General features: G+C 29.9%; 3 protein-coding genes across 3 annotated transcripts in view; 2 read left to right on the forward strand and 1 right to left on the reverse strand.

The window, feature by feature from the left end:
- The first annotated feature begins 5,123 nt into the window (after positions 1–5,123).
- Positions 5,124–7,274, forward strand: LOC105362651 (leucine-rich repeat-containing protein 47). Its single transcript, XM_011500134.1, has 4 exons — positions 5,124–5,802; positions 5,960–6,439; positions 6,508–6,835; positions 7,033–7,274. The coding sequence occupies exons 1-4, from the start codon at positions 5,220–5,222 to the stop codon at positions 7,226–7,228; spliced, it is 1,587 nt and encodes a 528-aa protein (XP_011498436.1). The 5' UTR covers positions 5,124–5,219; the 3' UTR covers positions 7,229–7,274.
- Positions 7,275–10,599: 3,325 nt separating this feature from the next.
- Pis (phosphatidylinositol synthase) lies at positions 10,600–12,415 on the reverse strand. Its single transcript, XM_011500137.1, has 4 exons — positions 12,340–12,415; positions 11,635–11,923; positions 11,314–11,477; positions 10,600–10,916 (listed from the first exon to the last, which is right to left on the reverse strand). Exons 1-4 carry the CDS (start codon positions 12,380–12,382, stop codon positions 10,762–10,764), a joined length of 651 nt encoding a protein of 216 aa, XP_011498439.1. The 5' UTR covers positions 12,383–12,415; the 3' UTR covers positions 10,600–10,761.
- A 5,542-nt stretch (positions 12,416–17,957) lies between these two features.
- The window catches only part of tyf (twenty-four), a 33,392-nt gene continuing 29,138 nt past the window's right edge, over positions 17,958–22,211 (forward strand). The window contains exon 1 of the mRNA XM_011500136.1: positions 17,958–19,490. Within this exon, the coding sequence (XP_011498438.1) occupies positions 19,185–19,490 (306 nt within the window). The 5' untranslated portion in view covers positions 17,958–19,184. The remainder of the gene's footprint in view (positions 19,491–22,211) is intronic.

Raw genomic sequence — 22,211 nt, forward strand, 5'->3', positions numbered from 1 at the left:
GAGCAACGTTCTCCGAGTACCTTGTTTAACGGAAATGCCAATTCAAGACAGGATCCATCGTTATTCACGCGCCAACTTCTCTCAATGTCAATTCCTCCCCAGTTCTGAAATTTATCGACTTCTTTAAACTTATTTATTTCCCTATTTTGATACTTTTTTCTTATTAGTTTTAGTCTTTTTTTGTCTCTTAAAGTGGAGTGATTCGTAATATTGACTAGGAAATTATGAAAGCCAATTAAATTTAATATAATTTTTCTTCTTTTCATGAAATTCAATTTCACGCACTATGATGTTTCTCTGAATACAATTGATACTTGAAATTGATTCATTCTTAAATAAAAGACAAAAAAAGAGAGAGAAAAAAAGAAGAAGGGAAAAAGAGAAGGGAAAGAAAAAGAAAAAAAAAAGAAAGACAGAAAAAGTTTATGATAATAATCATCATACAACATTCTCCATTTTATTTATTTCATTATTTTACTTACAATACTTAAACTAAAATTTTCATTGTTATTAATCCTTTGCTTCTAATTTTTATAACGAATTACATTTCTTATGAAATAATATGTTTGAATTTATGAATTAAACGAAATTTCATGATATATGAATATTCTTTATGTTAACAATATATGAATGAATATTTCTTTAACACCGATGTAATAGCTAATTTAACTTGAATGGTTTTAATGTATAGCATTGTTATTAAATAAAATTTTGGTTAAATACGGACTTACTAGAAACATATATATAAATATCTTTGTTAAAAATGTATTAAACATATATATATATATATATTGAAAAAAATGAAGAAAAAATATTTAAAAAATTGATATTATTCAAACAATTATAATATTTGAAAACTATTTATGTTAAAATTTTATGTTGAAGCTTATGTCTTGAAATCGAAATCTTCAATAAAAATGTAACAAAATATAATTAAAAGAAAATACAAACTTTCTCTGAATTAAATATTTAATTATATAAATTTAAAAGTTTCACGAGAATAATAAATTGTAACTATATTGTAAAGATAAAGTCACCTTCGATATTTAATTTTATCAGTACTATTTTCATTTCCTTTCCCAAACATTTACCCATTCATTATGTTCCTCCTTAATCCTAAACATTTCCTACTTCCTAGATAAAACAATGAAAGCAGTTCCCGAAAAGAAGTATCAAACCGAGTATTAATTGACATAATTCACACGATGTACGTCATCCATGAAGACATAAAGTAACCTAGTGTATGTCTCATATGCTGAATGATGATATAAACATCCTCGTAGGCTTGAATACTTAAATGGCTAATCGCAGAATTAACAAAATGTAACGTCAAACCCAACAAGTAGTATGATAGTAATTCACATTGCTGATAATAAATTATTCCAATGGGCGTTAGTTTAATCACATATTTTCTTTACTTTGTTTTTTGTTTTTTTTTTTTTAACTTAAATTATTGTTCGGGCACATTTTTATACAACATAATTGAGTAGATATTATTATTTTTAATCAAACGCAGTTTTTATAGAAAATGGCAATAATCACTGTGACGTAAAACAATATAATCGGTATTGATAAATATATTTAAATATCGTAGTATATTAATCTAAACGATGCATTACTTATATTTATAATATTGATAATTTTATTAAAACTGACATATATTGCTAGATTGAAAAAAAAATAAAAAATACTTTTATTCTTTATGAAATATTCAGACAAGTTTTAATTAATTTAATTTGAAATGACACAATGATCGCGCAACAAAATAAAAATGATTTTTAAAAACTATGTCTTTAGTTGATTCTTTAACATTTCAATATGGTTTTAATTCAATATCTATTAAAGAAATTAATTAGTTATTTTAATTTTCTAACTTTTTAATGCACATAAAATTATATCATTATTTTATTATTAATTAAATAATGAGGTCCAAAATGACATTGAAAAGTTATTAGCAAATTAGCAAAAAAAAAAAAAAAAAAAAAAAAAAAAGGAATGTAATGTTACAAAAACAATGATAGAAAAAAATTAACTCGTAAATAAAACAACGAAAATGTTATATTAATGTATTAAAAAAATAACGTAAAGATGAGTAAAAAAAAAACTATTCCATGGTAATACATCAAACAAGTTATAACATTGTCGATATTATAAAAATTTCAAAAAAGGAATAAGAACCAAGAATTACAGGATAAAGAAAGCTTATTGGTCAATGAATGTAAATTACAAAAATTTATATTAAAGTAAATATGCAAGACACAGAAGAACATACAATGACCAATGAACCCAATGACGATAGTTTTTTCAGCACAATGTATTTTTACATTAAAACATAATATCATGCATTATGCATTATTGCATTAAAGCATTTTCAATGAACCGAATTATATATAACATTATCTGTCTTAATTAAAAAAAAAAAAAAAAATTAAAATGAAAAGAATTAACGAAAATAAATAAGGACAAATATTTGTAAGCATTAGCTTTAAATTTCAAGTTGTTCAATGATATGATAAATTTCGCAAAAGATATAATCTAAGCATACAGTTTTGGATAAAAAAAAAAAAAAAAAAACAAGAAGAAGAAATTGAAAATTAAGATGTTAATTAATAGTTATTGGATATCTTAACATTGGATACATTAAAACATATAAATAATATAAGAATGAAATATATATGAAAAGACAAAAAAATAAAAATAAATAACAAATTCTGCAATTACATTTTTCAATTAAAAATTAAAAATAGTAATTCATCCTGTTCTATAGACTCAAAATCAATATACGAAGCAGCCAGATCTACCCGGAAAACATGCATGGATGCATATACCTGCGGTAACACATAAATTAGGTATAAAAGCATGAGCAGATAGAGCAATGCAGGTGACTCAAATGAATAGTGCAGTGTAGTATAAAGCTTTTGGAAAAGCCAATAATATACTTATTTTTCCATTTACGTTTTTATTATTCATGTTAGAATTAATGGAACAAGTTAGAAACAACAGGAAATCATATTTAGGCAATGGTAATCTGAATAAAAGCCGAATGTTTTTCTAAAATTGTCTTGTCTATGTTCTAATGTATTTAATTGTAAAAAAAAAAAAAAAACAAACAAAAATGTAACAGTTTAAGTAATTAATACGAAGCTTTATTTTATAAAAAAAATTTAATATGAAGAAAATAAATTCTCTTTAAAATCATTAAAAATTTACGGTAAACGCATAGACATAATTGTAATAATTTTTATTTATGTAATAAATTATGAATATCAAACAATTGCAGACACAAGTATTCATTTTTCTTAATTTGAATTACAGAACCTAACAATATCAGACAATATTCTAATAAATTGCGTCTCCCTCACTTTCTAAACTGTAACATTTAATAACTTATAATAAATTTATGAATATATATAACATTTGTTAAGTATGGCAAGCGTTGATTTATATCAATAAATTTTACGATAAAAATGTCAACATTACAGAAAAATTGTATTAATTCTAGGCTATATTTATGGGAGCATTAACCATCTATTGGCTATGAAGAAGAAATTCTTTTTTATGGAATTCTGTTTAAATATATTTTTATAAATATGCTTACTTAAATATAATTATAAATATACAATTTGATACAATTGAATTGAAAATTTTTAAAAATATTTTCTATAATAATTAAATTAACTAATCGATACCAAAAACAGCTCATTTATCAGCATTAAGGCTTATACATTATTATAAATATTATTAATAGAACTAGTGTTATAATAATAATATTTTACAATAAAATACTAATCCTATTAAGTTTTATACAATTTTTAAATATTAAACAAATAAAGTAAAATTTATTATTGTAATAGTATCAGTAATAATAATACAATCAACAACAAAAATAATAATGCAATGTGCGTAAGTGTATTGCTTATTATCTTAAAATATTTGAAACAAATCATTCATTGTGCAAAAAATATTAATGTCCAAAATTCGAGCACTCAAATTATTTTTAATACTATGTCACCCTAATGATAGGCATAATTTTACTAAATACACAAAACACTACTTTACTCAAGTATTTTCATCTGAAGGATGTTGCATATTCAAAACTATAAAATTGTTTCAAAACGTGCGGTTTACGTGGCTTCTTAACTATGCACACTGATTTAATATATATATATTTTTTTTTTTATAAGTTTTTACAAATATTTATCGCATTATATGATAACCCGTGGTTTTTCTTATTAAGTTTTAAAACTTCCTTTCGTAATAAATAACAATTTGACAAAGCTTGAATTGTTCCAATGAATTATTCCAATGCCAATGTATGCAAACAAATTGTTAAATTTAAAAATTTTTCAAATCGCATCTCACATTAAAAAATTCCATTTAAAATTAACATCATGAAACGTTTACTCTATTACCTGCATTGTACGTATTTCATTAGTTTCCCTCTATCCGATATTACAAACATAATGTACTATATCATTTTTAATTTTGTTGTAACAACAGTTTAGTTATGATCGATGAGATTTTTAAATGAAAAAATTTTATATGTAAATACACAACGCAACGTGCAAATACACAGAAGCTATGTATTTTTTTATATTACATATTTCAATTAACTGGGATAGGAAATATTTTATACGAAAAATATATTGTTTGCAATTATTACTTAATGGAAAAATTGAATCTTTCCTTTTATAATAAACAAATACCAATAATAACCAATTAATTTATTATAAACATATATGGTGGGATATTCTTCATAAATGATTTAATTCTCATAAATTATTTAAGTATTTCCAACATTGAAAATTGTCAAGCACTTAAACAAAAATTAAACATTATAATATTATAAATTAAATATTATAATAAAAATGTCGATGAAACATATAAGTTTTTACAAAATATTACATTATTTTACGGACAAAATTTTGCCGGCATTCGCTTTTATTTTGATTGGATAGACTTTAATAATGTTCTAACTTCGATGGAAATTAAATTAAAAATACAGGATTTTTTACAAACTTTTATTTTAACAATGAGTTCACGATTATTATCAGATTATTCGCTATAATTTCAATATAATTTTTCAATATAAGAGCTTGATTAAGCATATTATAATACATAACCTAAAATTACTCGGCGAACGAAGTATCGTTTTCGCGAACAGTAAGAAAGTTGTTAACGTATTTTAATAATCTATTTCATACAATAAACGAATTGAAATGGTTGATAGATGGTATGAAATCACCCAAGCCATTAAAGACAATCGACGTGAGTTAATACTTTCGGGTGAAGAAGTATCTAGAAAAATTGCAGAGAATGGACTTGATAGTACACTTTTCGACATAGACACTATCAATTATTTAAATATCAGTAATACCTGTCTTAATCATTTGCCAGATGAACTAGGAAATTTACAAAACATTACAAATCTTGTACTTCATTCGAATTTAATTAAAAATTTGCCGAATACCATTGGAAATTTAAAAAAATTAAAAGTTCTTGATTGTTCACAAAATGAACTTGAAGAAGTACCATCAGAATTGAGGGATTTACCACAATTAATGACTCTAAACCTTAGATCAAATCAATTTAGTTATTTGCCACCGCAAATTTCTAACGCCAAGCTGTGCTCTATCGATTTATCAAATAATAAATTTGAAGAATTTCCAGATATCTGCTACGCTGAGTTAATTCATCTTGCCGAAGTTAGGTTGAATAACAATTTAATTAAAGTAATTCCAACAAATATATCAGTTTTACCATCATTGAAGCTTTTGGATTTGGGTGCTAATCAGATTTCAGGTAATTATTAAGATATTTAAACTTTTTATATACTTAATATGAAAATATAGTTTTGAGCCTAATATCCCATCATTAATATCATATTTATTTCATAAAACTAATAAATTGTATTTTGAATATTTTCAACTACTTTTTAAAAAAAATAATTTTTTATTAGTTATACCAGGTGAAGTAGCAGACTGTACCAAATTGAAAGATTTAAATCTAAAAGATAACCCTCTGAATGATAAACGATTATTGAAATTGGTCAATCAATGTCGTATGAAACAAGTCCTAGACTATGTGAGACAAAATTGTATCAAGATTGGAAATATATCATCAATTAATAATACAAAATCAAAGAAAGGGAAAAAAAGTTCAAAGAATCTTGATAATGATAATATAGACTCAGAATTAGAATTATGTGTTCATAAATTACGTATTTTAAAAGTACCTGATACAAATTTTGTTATAAAAATTATGGAAGATGTAAAAAAAGTCCGACCATTTATTCTTGGATGCGTTGTTAAGAATTTGACATTCACAGAACAGAGTTTTAAGAAATTTATCCAATTACAAACAAGACTTCATGAAAATATTTGTGAGAAACGAAATGCAGCAACATTAGCAACCCATGATTTTGATTCATTGCTCGATGGTAGAAATAATATTATTAAAATATATCTAATAATTGCCATAATATTTTATTTTTCTTGGTCCCTGCAGGAAACTTGATATACACAGCTCAAGCTCCGAATGACATTAAAATTAAACCTCTTATGCGCACAAAGGAATTTACTGGTGCCGAACTTTTTCAACAATTACAAACAGAGGCTGAAAATTTGCGTAAAGAAAAGAAACGTAATGTCTATTCGGGCATACATAAATATTTGTATCTTTTGGAAGGAAAGCCACTTTACGCATGTTTATTGGACTCCAGTAATCAAGTTATTTCTTTTCCTCCCATAACAAATAGTGATATTACAAAAATGTCTATTGATACGAAAAATATGTTTGTTGAAGTAACAAGTGCTCTTAATCAACAAATTTGCAAGTAAGTATAATTTCGATAGTAGTTGAAAATAAATGGGATAATTATCACCTAAGTGCCTAAAAATTAAAGAATTACAAAATATTTGGTAACGCCATCTTCTTTGAATCCATTTTATAATCATATTTTATACATTCGTGAAAACTTATAAATATTATATATAAATAATTAAAAATTAAAAAATAATAATATAATTGTAGGAAAGTATTAGATGAATTTTTAAGAGAATTATTAATTCAAGGACTTGGATGTGAAAGCAACAGTGAAAATAAATTTAATGAATTAACCGTTGAACAAGTAAAAATTGTTGACATTGAAGGTAATATGAAATCAGTGTATCCATCTAGAACCGATGCAATTTATGAAGATAAAAACCTATTAGTAATAAGGCAGTAATTCAATTATATTTATATATTAATGTATATCTAAGTGTACAAACATATTTCGTAATATTTTTAATGAATTTCCTTGAAAATATAACTTTGTAATCGTTTTTCGGTTAAAATATGTTTTTATAAAAATATTCTTGCCATCATTATTACAGAAGAATATAAGCATTAGTATATACAGTATGTAAAATAATGTCATGAATGAATTACTTACATTTATCAATAATGTATTTAACAAAGATATTTGTTTTATTATCTATAGATTTTCTTATTTTTCTATACATGTATATGATTAATGGCATTAAAAACGTGAAATATATCAACTACATGTATTATTAAATGATAAAAATTTTTTCATATTACAGTAGATAGTTTTTTTTATATCTATATATATATATATATATATATATGTTTTATAATTCACAGACTTCATTGAAGTAGAATAAAACTAATTATTGCACATTGTAATTTTGAAAAATTAAAATTTAAAAGTATATTTAGGTAATAAAAGCTATTACCACTCAGATATTATTTATCATATTACAAAAAAATCCGGTATAGAATTATCAAATGAAACATAATAACAAATCTTTAATAAAATACATATGACAGCAAATTTTAAATAAATAATTTGCATTTATTTTTTTATTCCTTATTAATTATAAAGGAAACTTCAGCCTATTAAAAATCTTTCACTTTTAATATCTTAGCCTTTCTATGATAATAAAATGATTATCAAACAATATTAATGCTCGTTACTATAACAAATATTTCTCCTCAAAATGCTTTAGAAGCTTCGTTATACAATTAATTTTATTATTAAACTTGTACACATTAATATTTCATAATGTTGATTTACTAAACAATTTTTTAAACAGTTTCATAAATGAGAAGCATAAATTACTTGAAATAAATTATAAATTATAAAAAAAAAAAAAAAAAAAAAATAATGTATACATACATTTATAGATTTGTATGTGAAATTAAGGAAAGGAAAGGAAATGAAAATTGGATATATAATATAATCTTAAAATATCATCCCATGGAAATCATAAAGGCACAGGCTCCTAAAAGGTTTCAATTTCATGCCGTCACAACTCATAGCGGCAAAATTCAAATGCCTATGACAATTGTTTTCTTTGGCGTTCCATTCGTAGTATTCATACCAATACTCGTTTGCAGCCGTGGCTCAGCTGATTTTGGCGCTGCTGTGTAGTATGTGTTGTATATTCGTCCTTAATTCTTTCGGAAGTCTACGGCTTTCGGAGCCGGTTATTCGATTCACCCGTTCTTACAAATATTTTCAATTCCTTTGGCCATTAATGGTCTTTAATTTACAAAAAAACGCAACCCTCCATGCTTCACGTGATTCAAGTTTACGAACTTTGCACTTGTCTCCTTAATATAACATTTCTTTTTTATTAAAATGAAAACTTCGGAATTTCGTGGGTGATAAGCTCGTACAGTCAACTCGGCGTAATTGTGCACGTAATAAAAAAATTACCAATACGATAAAATGAGAAAATCGGCATGTGCAGGTCATTATTGTACGATTAACAAATCTAAGCCTCATTTATTTATAATTTCAATAAACTAATTTAATTATTTCCCTTTCCCTCCACTCGTTTCCTATTATTTTCTTTCTCCTTCTATCTTCCTTTCTCACTTCCATTCTCCTCTTCTCTTTTGCTTTTTCTTCACTGCGGCAACAACATGCGCGAATGTTCAAAGCTGTAAAATGGCGCTGAAACGTGACTGGCAGTGAACGTGTGGATCAGTGAAGAATATTAAAATTTACATTTTTGAGGTTAGTTTTTTTTTGTTTCTTTCATATTAATATAAATTTATTGTCCATAATTAGAATATAATTATCTTCCAAACATGTATGAACTATTTGATCGATGAATTTACAAAATTATGTTCATCACGTACTCTTATTAATAATGAAAATGTGCGTATTGCTTTACTCCGTGCCATTTTTACGATATTTAGCAATTTTTTAGATTTTACTATTCTTATGATAACAAAGGCAAAATTCTCAATTCTTTTTACGACCTATTAACAAAAAAATAACTAAGAAATTTCACAAATAATGAGACGCAACTGCTGTTGGTTTAAAATTTATTTTATCTTTTTTTTTTCTTTTTTTTTCTTTCTTTTTTTTTTTTATGTGGATCATAATGACATATGCAACTTTACGTAATTTGTTCGTATTTAATTTAATTTAATTAAATGATTTTTCCGAAAAATTCAATCTTTGTGTATAATTTTACAATAGATTTATATTTTCCTTTTACGAACGAGTATTTATTTTCATATTCATTAATTTCACTTTCACAAATTACTATTGAATAATAAAAAAAATTATAGTTTTTCATTTGGTACTTTAATATGCGGCATAATATATCCGTAAACCGATGTAAAAAATTTTGTGTTCAATTATAATTTTTATATATTCAAAAGGTTTTTTTAAATATTTTTTGCTAAATATATAAATATAATTCATTTGTATCTATATACTTCCAGTATAATACATTATATTATATATTTCTCTATTTTCACGTAAATATTATAATAATAATATGTCTGTGAGAATACATAAAATTAAAAACAAATTATAGTATAGTCTCTTCACTATTAATGCAGTTATTCTTTTCTGCTAAATCATCATTAAAAATAGAAAAAGGATGTGACAACATCGGTTAATAATAAATGCATTAAGAATGATAAATGGTGTGAAATCACAAATTCTTCAATGTAACATTTTTATTACATATTTTATTTTACACATATATATGTATATATATATTAAATAATTTAACTATACAGATCTAAAGTGATTATGTATTTTTAACTTAATTTGAAATATATATATCTATGTTGAGGTTTTAATATTATGATATACATATGATATACATGTCAATATTATTCACATACTAAAATAATTTGAAATAAATTTTATAAAAATTTCATATTAAATACTATAATGAGTCGGTTAACCTTTAAGTGTACTTCTTGTATAACTATTATTTAATGTTTGCTTTATTAGTAATAGCAAATATTATACATATTTTATTATTTATATTAAAAAATATATTTTATCTTTGATCTTTAATTGAGTAATTTAATGGAGCATTAAATGTACTTATAGTAATAAAATACAGCAATATTTAACCATAAAATCTATGTGGAAAATTTCAATAATATGTAATTATAAACTAATTATCTAATTAGATTTACTTTAAATAACTTTGGAAAATATGCTAAACCCTTAAATACATTTTTAAATGCTAAAATTTCTTAAAATTTCAGTCTGTTATAAACTATCTTTAAATTAATCGATGCCCCGCATCGAGTATAATAAATACATTTTATATCAAATTAATTTTGTAATAATGCAAATACATAGGATATACAAATTTAGCTAAATCGTCCTAATTACTACATCATGTAAACATAAATGTTTAGTAAATCAAATTTAAGGAAGATTGTTACGATCACATGAATCTTGACTAGCAAGTTGGAAATAGTTTGTAAATTTTATTTGGCTTTCTGAATTGCTTCCCTTTCCTTTGTGTCGATAATGCTGAGATTTATACATGCTACATAACCATGAAGTAATGAAATCAAAGCTTTTATAAAAGCAATTGGAGCTGATATATATGTAACAGCTTTAAATAAACTAATACCAAATACTGAAAATAAAAAGAGATTTGATTATATCTTATTGTATATCTTTAAGATATTAAAAAGAAATTTCTATTATTTCAAATTTACAACATTATATTTCTTACAAAATTATATGACATATATTACATATAAACTGAATGAGCATATCTCAGATTGAACAATATTTGTACTTAAATTCACAAATTATTTTAATCACAAATTATTCTTAATATTAAATCTTAAACTACTTGATATTACTTTAAAAATTTTATATAATTTTTTACAGCCAAATTTTAACAAAATGTTATTTTTAAAAAATTCATCAAAGCGCGTAAACGAACTTAAATATGTTTAATAACTTTTAGATAATTTCTTTTTATAATTTTTTAATTTTTACCAATAATATGTAATTATATTACTTACACACAGGACCTTCGGTAAAATTCAAAAGATACAAAGCTGCATAAAATGCTTCATTACCAGCACACATGCAGAATAAAACTGTACGATTAGTATAATATACATTCATAATAGCATTTTCAGACATATCTATAAATTTGTGACTCGTTTTGCCTTGTAAAACAGTTCTGAAACCAAATTTAATTTATTAGAAACTTCATTTCAATTTTTACATTTTCATAATGAACATAAATTATTCTCAGATTCATATTACACTAATAAACTAATTATACTTAAACAAAGAATTTATTTGAGAGAAAATACTTTATATAATAAAATACGTACGTATGCAAATAAATCCAATGACAAACAATATCAATAGTCATGCTAATTTGAAACCAAAAAGTGTAAGCTGGATAAAATTGTGCCAGAGTGACTAGAAGACACATAGTACCGGCTCTGTCTGTCAACTGATCAAGCATGGCACCAAATTTTGTTCCTTGTTTAAAGTATCTTGCTGCATGCCCATCAAAAGCATCTAATAGGGCACTAATAATATAACACCATGCCGCTACAGCATAATGTGTTGGCATATAGTAAAAGGATATCAATGCAAGTAAAACTCTGCCATAGCCTGTTAAAATAGTAAATATTTTGAAAAATAAGCTTTAATAACTTATACTTAGGTACACTTTAACACAGAATAAATATATTATAATTGTATAAAGTATTATATATATAATACTTTCTGTTCTAAAGATAATCAATAAAAGAAGACTTAGAAATGCTTTTATAGATTCATTTTAGTCACATATTTAAATATATATTTTTTTTCGAATTTTTTTGAATTTTAATATTAAAGAAATATTAAATTTTATAAAAAAAAATTTACTTTCATTAATAGAAATATTCAAATTGAAGCCTACTAACAAAAGTGTTTGTGCCAAAAATATCTTGTTTACTTTAAATGAGTAGCACTTATTGGCATAATTATCTTATTGACCGTTGACATTAGAACTCCTGGCAAATCTTTTAAATAATAAAACTTACCGATAATATTCGGCACAAAAAGAAAGATGTTCTCTGTCTCCATTGATTTTTCCTGTCTTTGTCTCTCTCTCTCTCTCTCTCTCTCTCTCTCTCGCTATCTCTCTCTCTCTCTCAATGTTCTAAACCACTTTTTCTGTATCGGTTTTAGAAGTCAATTAACTAAGAATAAGCAAAATAAATCGTTTACATCATTAGAAATCTTTTATCAATCTTTCTTTTCTTTATTTTTTTAATAAACTATGACTCACATGAGTATTACAACGATGCTCTTGTTAACCCAAAATCATATATTTGTAACAACAAGTTGTAAAAAAGACGTCAAAATATATAATGCAACGACTTATTTAATAACTGTATTCTATCTGCTCTACACTTGCATTTATCACTGCCTGAAACTCGCGGTACCTTAACTCTTAACGTCGCTCTCTCTCTCTCTCTCTCTCTCTCTCTCTCTCTCTCTCTCTCTCTCCCTTACTTAGAGATGTGTGGGTGCGTGTACGTTCATTGGTATTTACCTGACCACGCACGCGCAAAACCACATGCACCTACAATATTCATGTTTTGAAGAATTAAAAAAAGCCAATGAATCGATCTAATCTGTAAATATAATGCGCATATGAAGTGAAAATCAATTAATTTCTACGTAGCTTCAGTCATAAATTCAATTTTCGACACGTATTTAATACGTGTCGTAAACGTTGACATTTTAAATTTTATAGAAATTAGACGTCATATAAGCCTCTCCGTGTGCAAATGTAAGAACTTCTCTGCGCGCATGAGCAAACAAGTACGACCCGATTGGTTATTATTTGTATAAAAAAAAAATTAATAATAACAAAATGAAATACAAATGAAAATCTTCAAGTGGAAAGTAAAATTTTAAAAATAATAAATTCAAACGGTGACAATATAATAATATTATTCTATCATATATATAAATATATGCATATTAATCCACGTGTCATAAAGTTAATTAAATAATTTAAGCAATAATGATTTTATGAGTAATTATTATTGTATAAATAAATTTATTAAATAAATATGTATACATATTATTATTATTATTATATATATATTATTCTACATATAATGTGGAATTCTTTATTAATTAATTATGTTATATTTATTTGTTCGTATTTTGTAAATACGCATAAGCAATAAATAAAAACCATTTTCTTAAATCTCAAAAGTAACAATTGAATCTAAACTGTGCTATTTTTAAAAATTTTATTTAGTTTTTTACATCTCTGAATAATTCTAAGTATAAAATCAAATTATTTGTATCTTTAATTTTACTAATAATTGAATTTAAATTATCAATGGTATCTACTATATTCTCTAAATTTTCATTAGATATATAGTTTATATGAAAAAAATTTGCATATAAATTTACGAAATATTTAATAGAGAATTTAGATGAAAGAACGAGTACATTTAAAGTAATGTTTAATCTAAATGACAGTTAATTAAATGACAATAGAATTTCTATGTATATATGTGTGTGTATATATATATATATATATATATATATATATATCGATTAGGCTTTGATGCGTGCGTTCGCGCTCGCACGCACTACAGATTAATCAATATTATATTAATTTATAGTATTTACTAATTACTTGTATTATTGTGTTCATTATTCTGTAAAGTTAAAAGAATAATAATTAAAAAAAAAAAATTTTTCACTATGTAATTGTTTATTATTAGCGTGAAAAATATTTGAAAAAAAAAACGATAAAATTATATTGTAATGATTTCATTTTCGCGTTTAATAAATTAAAATCAACCAAAACGGTAAATGAACGACTTGAAGGAACATTCAATACGGAATCTCGAGAATGATTTATCAATTAAAAAATCGTAAAACGTATGAAGGCCTTTATGAATAATTGAAACCTTGTCTAGTATCCCACTATATAGAAATTTTGCAATCATTCTATTCTTACATAAATAACCAACATAAATAAAATTATTTATTTATTAAAAATTAATTATTTATTTATTTATTGAAAAATTTGAGAATAATATAAATACCAGCTTTAAGTAATATTATATTATGCATAATTATGAACAAAGAAAAAATAATTAGATTAATCATTTACGGAAGAAAAAGAAATACTAGGTACTTAAAATTAATTTTATATTTATAAAAAAGGATTAAATTTAATGTAAATATTTTATCATGCATACTATTATGTAATTTAAACATTTGCCTTATTGAGAAAACTAGAAGTTTTGATGACAAAAATAGACAATTTCAAAGGATAATAATTAGAAAATAAACGTTCTTACGTTATTGAGATAGACGGTCGATTTTTCAAAGATAAAATATATAAATTTAATAAATGTAAAAATTCAAATTATAAAAATATAGATTAATATTGTTTCTAATAACAAAATTTATTTTATGTTACTGTTGATGTATCAAACATTCAATGTAATTATTTTTACTATCATAGAACCTTTAAATTCATAATATTCGAGTTAAATATATTATGTTTAACGTAATATAGCATATTTTTAAACATTTAGGGTAAATTCTTTTGTAAAAATTTGTTGTTATTCATTTGTGTCCATAAATTTGATGTTATCCGATTACTCTTGACTTCGAACATACCATAAAAACATCTTTTCATCTTAAATTTAATAGCAGGAGTTATAAACAATAATATTCTTTTTCTCTTTTAATTATCCTGTATACATTGCTTTAAATAATACTTATAAATATCTATTTACTTTAAGAAAAACTTTTCATATATGATATTATTTTATATAAATCTAAATATATATATATATATATAACTATTAATATAAACAGATGAAATATAATTTTTCAAACTATCCAGAAAAGGTTTTATGAACATTATAGATTTTAATGAAAGAGAGCGTCTTTACATGTTAAAGTTTCATTCTCCACGACTTATCTTCTGTTCTTATAAATAAGTGAAAATCTCGATTCAATTCTCAATTCCTTAAAAATGTCATAATTCTACCAATTGGTTGACTCATTCGTTCAGTTGCATTATTGCGCCTACATGCGCATAAGCTTCCGTCTGGCAATTTATCACTCATTATTGTCAAGTAGCTTAAAGCATTAAAAAACAAACAGACTCACAGCATTTACGCGAATGAAAAGCTCCGAGAAAAAATACGCGCGCGTGTCTGCTTATGAATTTGAAAGGGTATTTGAACGAAAAGATGCAGCGCGCGTTTCGGTACAGCTGCAGCAGCATCAGTAACAGCCATCGGCCAACGAGGACTTCGAGGTGCAAATTGGGAAGGATTTTTATAAAATTGCTACTGTGATTTGCATTACCTTGGGCTTCCACAAGAACGTGTATAAGCATAAACGAAAGGAGGCAGGAAGCGCACGCACGCACACATAGAAGGGGGAGAAAAAGGAGGAGGAGCGAAGGAAGGAAGAACGTCAGTTGACGACGTTCTTAACATAGCTAATTAGCGCCAAAGAAAGTAACGAAGAAGATGACATAAAAACTCAATGTGCAAAGTGTATGATTGTCTATTTTTAAAGACTGAGCCTCAGTTTGTCGCCTGAAGTCTTGGCCTCTTTTTTATTATTGTTGCGATTGTCATTGTTATTTCTTTTTCGCTTCTCATTTTGTTACTGTCTAGGTATCTTGGTTGTATATGTAGAACGTTGAGAAAAAAAAGTTCACCAAGTTGCAAGATATTGGCAACGAGAGAAGGGCAGTCAGAAACTAATGGATTAGAGAAAGATAGCGTAAAGAGGTGGTAAGGGGGGGGGTCCACTATAATTGACGATCGAGGACCGAACAACGCTTTTGCTAGGATAATTTAATGTTTATTCGTAATTCAAGAATGGACTACCATGTGATATCGATAGTACAACTATTTGACAAATAATCTGGTTAAGTGTCAAACGCGAATAGCAATATGACTATCGTCAGAGATGCGCGACGCATAATGTGAAAATACGACATGAGTGCGCAGGTGTAAATTCATCTGCACAAACAGCAGTTGTGTTGCGTTCATTTATTCATCGTAAACTCTCTAACACATACATAATGAAAGATGCTTATCTACCAATAAAAATAAATGTTTTGAATCTTTAAGGATACGCGACCAGCGATAAATCAACTAACATTCGTCACACGAAGCAAAATATTTTAGTGTCCCGCAAAAGCAGTTGTCCCTTCATTATAAACACAGTTATGATAAACGCTCGATTTCTAAGGTGAAAGATAAATTCAAGTTGACCGACTTACTACTTTTATTGCGCTAATTAATCACGACTAAAATTGTAGGATATGTTAATAAGTGTCGTGTCGATAGGGTCATCGATAGAGTCTCGTTCGCCCTCAAATGCCCTTATATGCTTATTTAACGAATTTCTCGTAAATTTATTGATGAATGGCTTCAAAACCGCGCGAATATCGCGGTGCAAAGTAGTGCAGGCCGAAGGACACCTTCGGGGCTCCCTCGCCCTTGCAATGCGCACACGCGCTGTATCGCCTTCGTCCAAAGTAGCGCATTCGTCATGAATGTCCGCTGCCGCCGCCACCGCAACCACGAACGCCAACCATCGCTAAAGATACAACTGAGAAAGAAGGAGAGAAGAGGTACGAGGTAGTCCGGCAAAACAGGAGCAGACGCCGTTGGCTCGCGTGTGCGTGCTCTCTCTCTCTCTCTCTCTCTCTCTCTCTCTCTCTGTCCCGCCAGTCAGCCATTCTTTTATTTTCGCGCGGTTGTGTTACCGCAGCCGAGCGATCTATCCAGACTTGTCGCGTACGTTACTCGCACGCCCTGATCGCAACCCCCCCCCCTCCAACATAACCCCGTAAATGTACGACCAAAATCTCGAGCGCTACTGCCCTTGCAATTGGCTGGCGGCGCCTTGCACACCGCTGCTGCCGACGACGCTCCCTCTCTTCACCGCCCTGCACCTAGTGCGACACGAGGCGCCACCCACACGTTTTCGTTGCGTGCTTCCGCCAAAAAAAGAAATAACGAAACTGGCGGCCGATCGTCCCGTCATCCTCGAGAATTAACGATGCGCGACATTAATTGCGCGCGCGCGCCTATGCACGTAGGCAACCGTGGCTCGCGGCCCGCGCGTTCGCACGTGACAGAGGTACCGTTGCCTTTGATGTGTGGGTGCGCACGCGATTAAGGAGCGAGCCTCGGCGAGAAAAAGAATGAGAGAGAGAGAGAAGCGCGGAAATCGATCTCGGTCCGATGGACGATGGTCTTGTCGAGGAGGCGGCCTGAGGACGAGAATTCATCGCGCTAAGATGGAAGCGGAGCCAAAACTGCGCGAGCCGTTAAGCTGGAGCGGCAGAGCCCGTCGGCCATTTTGAATACGTCGAGATCGACGAGTCCAGGGCTCCTCATCTACACAACGGCATTGCTGCTGCTGCTACTGCTGCTGCTACCGCCGTCGTCGCTGCCACCGCCGCCGCCACTACCACCACCACCGCCACCATCACCTTCTTCCCCGTCGCCATCGTCGCTTACGTCGTCCTTGTCCGCCTCGTCGTAATAAGCGGCGAGCCCTCGTGCCTCCTCGCAATCCCTCCCTTCCACATGCCCCCGCCCCTTTTGCCGCCCGCCATGCACCCCCACCGCACGTCCTGCTCACGCCAGTCTCGCTGTGCGAGCGAGCGGCTTTGGAGGATTCAACAACGTGAAGATGAGGAGAAAAGTCGTCGCTGGGGACAATTGAGTCTCCCCTGTCTCCAAATTGGAGAAGAGCAAGGAGAGTGCCGTGACATACTGGAATAAGGGAATAAGTGTGAGGCAAGTGTCGTGGTTGTGTCGTACGTCGAGAAGTGAACTGCCGGGGCGTCATCGTTATAACACTGAACGTAAAGTGTTCTTGGCTCTCGTCATTACCGTTGCCGTCGTTGTCGTCGTCGTCGTGGTCGTCGTCAACGCCACTGTCGTCCGTGCGTCACTGCTCTCATCGGGTGAGCATTGGAAACGATCCGTTCGAGCGACTCCGCGAAGCCTCGACTTTCCTCCCGCGCGGTCCCGTCCTCGTTTCCTTACTCTCGCCACTGTGTCCCGCTCTGTCTCGCGCGCACTCTACCCCCTTGTTTTCGGGCCGCGCAAGGTGTAAACAGTCACCCCGACATCGCTGATCGATCGAGAATCAGCGCGACGAAGAGAAAAAGATAGATAGAGAGGAAACTGCCGACACACTTCACTCGCGCAACGCCGAGTGCAAACTACGATAGATAAATAGTTGGTAAGAGAGAGAGAGAGAGAGAGAGAGAGAGAGAGAGAGAGAGAGAACGAGAGAACTGAAGTGGGAGTGAAAGAGCTCCGCAGACGACGGCGGGAGAAGAGAGACAGTAGGAGAAAGTGGCAGTGGCCCGTCGGCGCGGCCGATAAAGTGAGGTTAGGTTGTAGGTGTGCTGCGTGTGGGGTACGTTACCCGATCAAAATACCTACAACCCGTTATCGGCGTTTGCTTGCACCGCGTCCAGGTGACTCGAAAGTATTGTGCGCGATGTGTCGCGACCTGGCCGACGTCTAGCCCACGAACGGGTGACTGTCCCGATGAACCAAATCGTCGAGCAGCAGCGGCAGCAACAGCAGTATCGGCGGCAATTTCTTTAACCCGCGAAAAATGCCGTTGGCCAACGGCGGCTTTTCTCCGACGATCCCCTGATTTTTGACCCTTGATCCCAGCGTAACCTTGTGGGCGCCCGTATTGGGTCGCAGCGTTACTCAGTGATATCCCTCGACGCGCCCAATCGAACGGACAAAGATAGACGCCCGTCGGCGATGACGAGGTAAGAGTCGCTGAGGCACGGTTGCAGACGCAGCTGCAGCGCCCGTTCCTGTCGTCGATCGCAATGAAAATGGCCCCAGGACCGGATCAGCAACAGCAGGAGCCCGCGGCGAGTGACAAGAGCACCGGCGGGGGCACCAACGTCGCCGCCACGACATCCCCGGCCTCCTCGACCTCCGCTTCCTACGATTCTCAGCCGATAACGGCTCCCCCGACCTCGCTCGCGTCCGGTGCGACAGCACTTGTCTTCCCTTTGCCCGAGGCTGGCCAAGGCAGCAGTGGCGGCGGCGGCGGCGGCGGCGCCGGCGGCAGTGGTCAGGAAGCCGCCCTGCCTATACTCAATAACGCAGCCCTCGTCGATAGCAAGCAGGTGACCATTAGCTCTGCTTATCACTTACATTGCTTAACAATTTTACCCAGGCAGGTCTTAGCCCAGTCACGATTCAAAGTCTCAGTATTTTATTGGGTATGTTTCGGACTTTGAGGTTAGGTTTTGCAGCTGTAAGAATTACGGCTAATGTTGATCTCGGATCTTTGTTATCACTCTTTAAGTGGATAATCGTGCGATCGTGCTTCCTTGCATTTGTACGACGAAGTGCCCATTTTCTTCCCTTCGAATTTATAAATTTATTCAAGTGATCCTACATAGTTTATTAGACATACATGCACACATGCGCGCGCGCATCCGCGCTCGTATATAAACGAAACCTGAGCAAACTTTTTCTTCAATAATTCAATGTGCCATTTGGATTTTCTTTTTCTTCTGGATACTAAAATGTATCTTACGAATCAAGCTGCAAAAGAAAATTTCATTATTGAGAAATATTTTTAAAGTAAAATATTCAAAGATTTCATGATATTTTATTCAGATAAAATCCAAGAAAAAGTATGTATTGCAAAATTCATGAGAAAATGTTTAAACGTAAACACGTCAATATCTTTTTATATTACACAATTACTGGCACTTTTTTTTTTTTTTTTTTTTTTTTTTTAAATGCATAAATTTTACTAATTCCGCATAGCATGACTTGGAATTTATTCACACATTAATGTCACAAAGATTTTAATAATAATTCCACAACCTTTTTATATCATTGCATAAACGACAAAAACATTTTCAAAGATTAACTACATTGTACATTTTTACACAATAGCATTTAGAGCGCTATTTTATGGCATTTCACCATTTTAAAAAGAATTATAATTGTTTAAAATTTTTGGATATTGTTATAACTTAATTGCAGTTGTTAAAGATATAATTTTATTAATATTCAGTTAATTTTACAATTTTTCTTAATAACCGTTTTATTTTTTTGAGAACGTATGTGCGTGCGTGCGTTTTACTGTGTGTTGCTTATGAACGCGCGCGTGTTGGTGCGGAGCGGGAATTAAGAGAGAGAGAGAGAGAGAGAGAGAGAGAGAGAGAGAGAGAGAGAGAGAGAAAGAAAGAAAGAGAGACAAACAGACAGACAGACTATCCAAGGCGATTGCGTCACTCGCGTGTATAATATTCTGTTACGGTTACTTTATAAAGCGCTCCAGCCGACTGGATAGAACGTGGCACGCTTTTAGGTCTATCAAATAGAAGAAAAATATATGTCGTTAACTATTTACATGATAAACTTATTTTTTATATTGACGGTTGTAAAGAAGATTGTTAGCATATACGAACATGTATCTGGTTAAATGCCTTAAAATTGAATTTATCTAATTAAACAATTATCTCTTTTCCATTTTTCCATTGTTTGGAAATATAATACAATGGGGGAGGCAATTTGTACAACGCGAATTTCATCAGATATGATTTATCCTCTCAGCTGGGTTTATTAAATTTTCTTTAAAATATATAAGACTTCGAAATCTTATATTGATTTTATATTATATATCATAAATAATTATATTTGTTTTATTTTATCGTATATGTATATAGAAAATACTTCTTATTTTGATGAAGAATCCAAAATTTTATTCACAAAATTTATTATTTCCGTTACACGGAAATCCTATAAAAATAAAAACTCCCTACTGATATAGTTCCAAGGAGCTTGGAATGTTGTTCATAACTAATATCCGTTCTTATACATTCTGTATTAAATAATCTTGATTATAATATAAAATTATACGCAATCGATAATTTAAATAAAATTTCAAAAAATTTTAAATGTTGTTCATAAAATTTAAGTTTTATATTATTACGAAGGTAACTTTGAATGTAAGAACTACAAATGCTTGAACCGTCCAACATTATAAGTACGTTTCTTTTGTTCGCCAACTGTACCGGAAGAATAGTAAACTAACTCGCGAGATTCATTTACACGCACAAGAATATGTGCCACAATCAGACAACATTTGCAATTCATGCACTGCTGTGAATATAATTCTAAGAATGATTTGCACCTTACACAAATATAATCTTTGTAAAGGTGAATCTTTATACTCATCACAAGGCTTACAAGATATATGGAAGCAACTGCTATTCCACATATTATGATTTCGTAAGGAAGTCATCCAAATTTTGAGGTTCGTGTTCCGGTTGGGGGTTTACGTATCGCAAGATCACATTAGGGTGTGTGTCTGCACACATAAGCGAACGAGTACTACAAAATGATGATGTTTAGAAGATTTGAAGGTAAAACGAATTTCAATATGGAACCTTTTAATGTGGAAAAAATTGAATTTTATATACTAATACTATCATTTTAGGCACACGTACGTTTGCATGCGCGGATAGTTTGACAGGAAATAATACTCTTGGTTATAACACATTTAATACAAAATTATATTTCAGTATTCCGTAATGTGTTAAATTCTATTCGTATATACGTACGATATTCTAGTTATTTTATTCAGACATGCACAGTACATTAAGATAAAATAATGAAGACCTAGCATAATTTTATTATTTAATTTTTATTTTCTGCTGATCGTTGTTTGTATAAATTTATAATACATATTATGACATTTCGTATATGCACGTATTAATATTATCAAGGCACTTGAAATAATGATACGTAATAATTATAATCTCAATTTTAAATAATTATCATTTATTTATACTCAAACACAAATTTGTTTCAAATTATTAATTTCA

The sequence above is a fragment of the Ceratosolen solmsi genome, unplaced genomic scaffold, assembly GCF_000503995.2.
Source record: "Ceratosolen solmsi marchali unplaced genomic scaffold, CerSol_1.0 scaffold41, whole genome shotgun sequence".
Classification (NCBI taxonomy): Eukaryota; Metazoa; Arthropoda; class Insecta; order Hymenoptera; family Agaonidae; genus Ceratosolen; species Ceratosolen solmsi.

Coding starts and splice junctions, on each gene's coding strand:
- LOC105362651 (XM_011500134.1), top strand. CDS start 5,220: ATGGTTGATAGATGGTATGAAATCACCCAAGCCATTAAAGACAATCGA. Junction 6,440..6,507: donor TTTTGATTCATTGCTCGATG/GTAGAAATAATA, acceptor TGGTCCCTGCAG/GAAACTTGATATACACAGCT. Junction 6,836..7,032: donor CTTAATCAACAAATTTGCAA/GTAAGTATAATT, acceptor ATATAATTGTAG/GAAAGTATTAGATGAATTTT.
- Pis (XM_011500137.1), bottom strand. CDS start 12,382: ATGGAGACAGAGAACATCTTTCTTTTTGTGCCGAATATTATCG. Junction 11,924..12,339: donor TTTTGTGCCGAATATTATCG/GTAAGTTTTATT, acceptor CTATTTTAACAG/GCTATGGCAGAGTTTTACTT. Junction 11,478..11,634: donor CATTGGATTTATTTGCATAC/GTACGTATTTTA, acceptor ATTTGGTTTCAG/AACTGTTTTACAAGGCAAAA.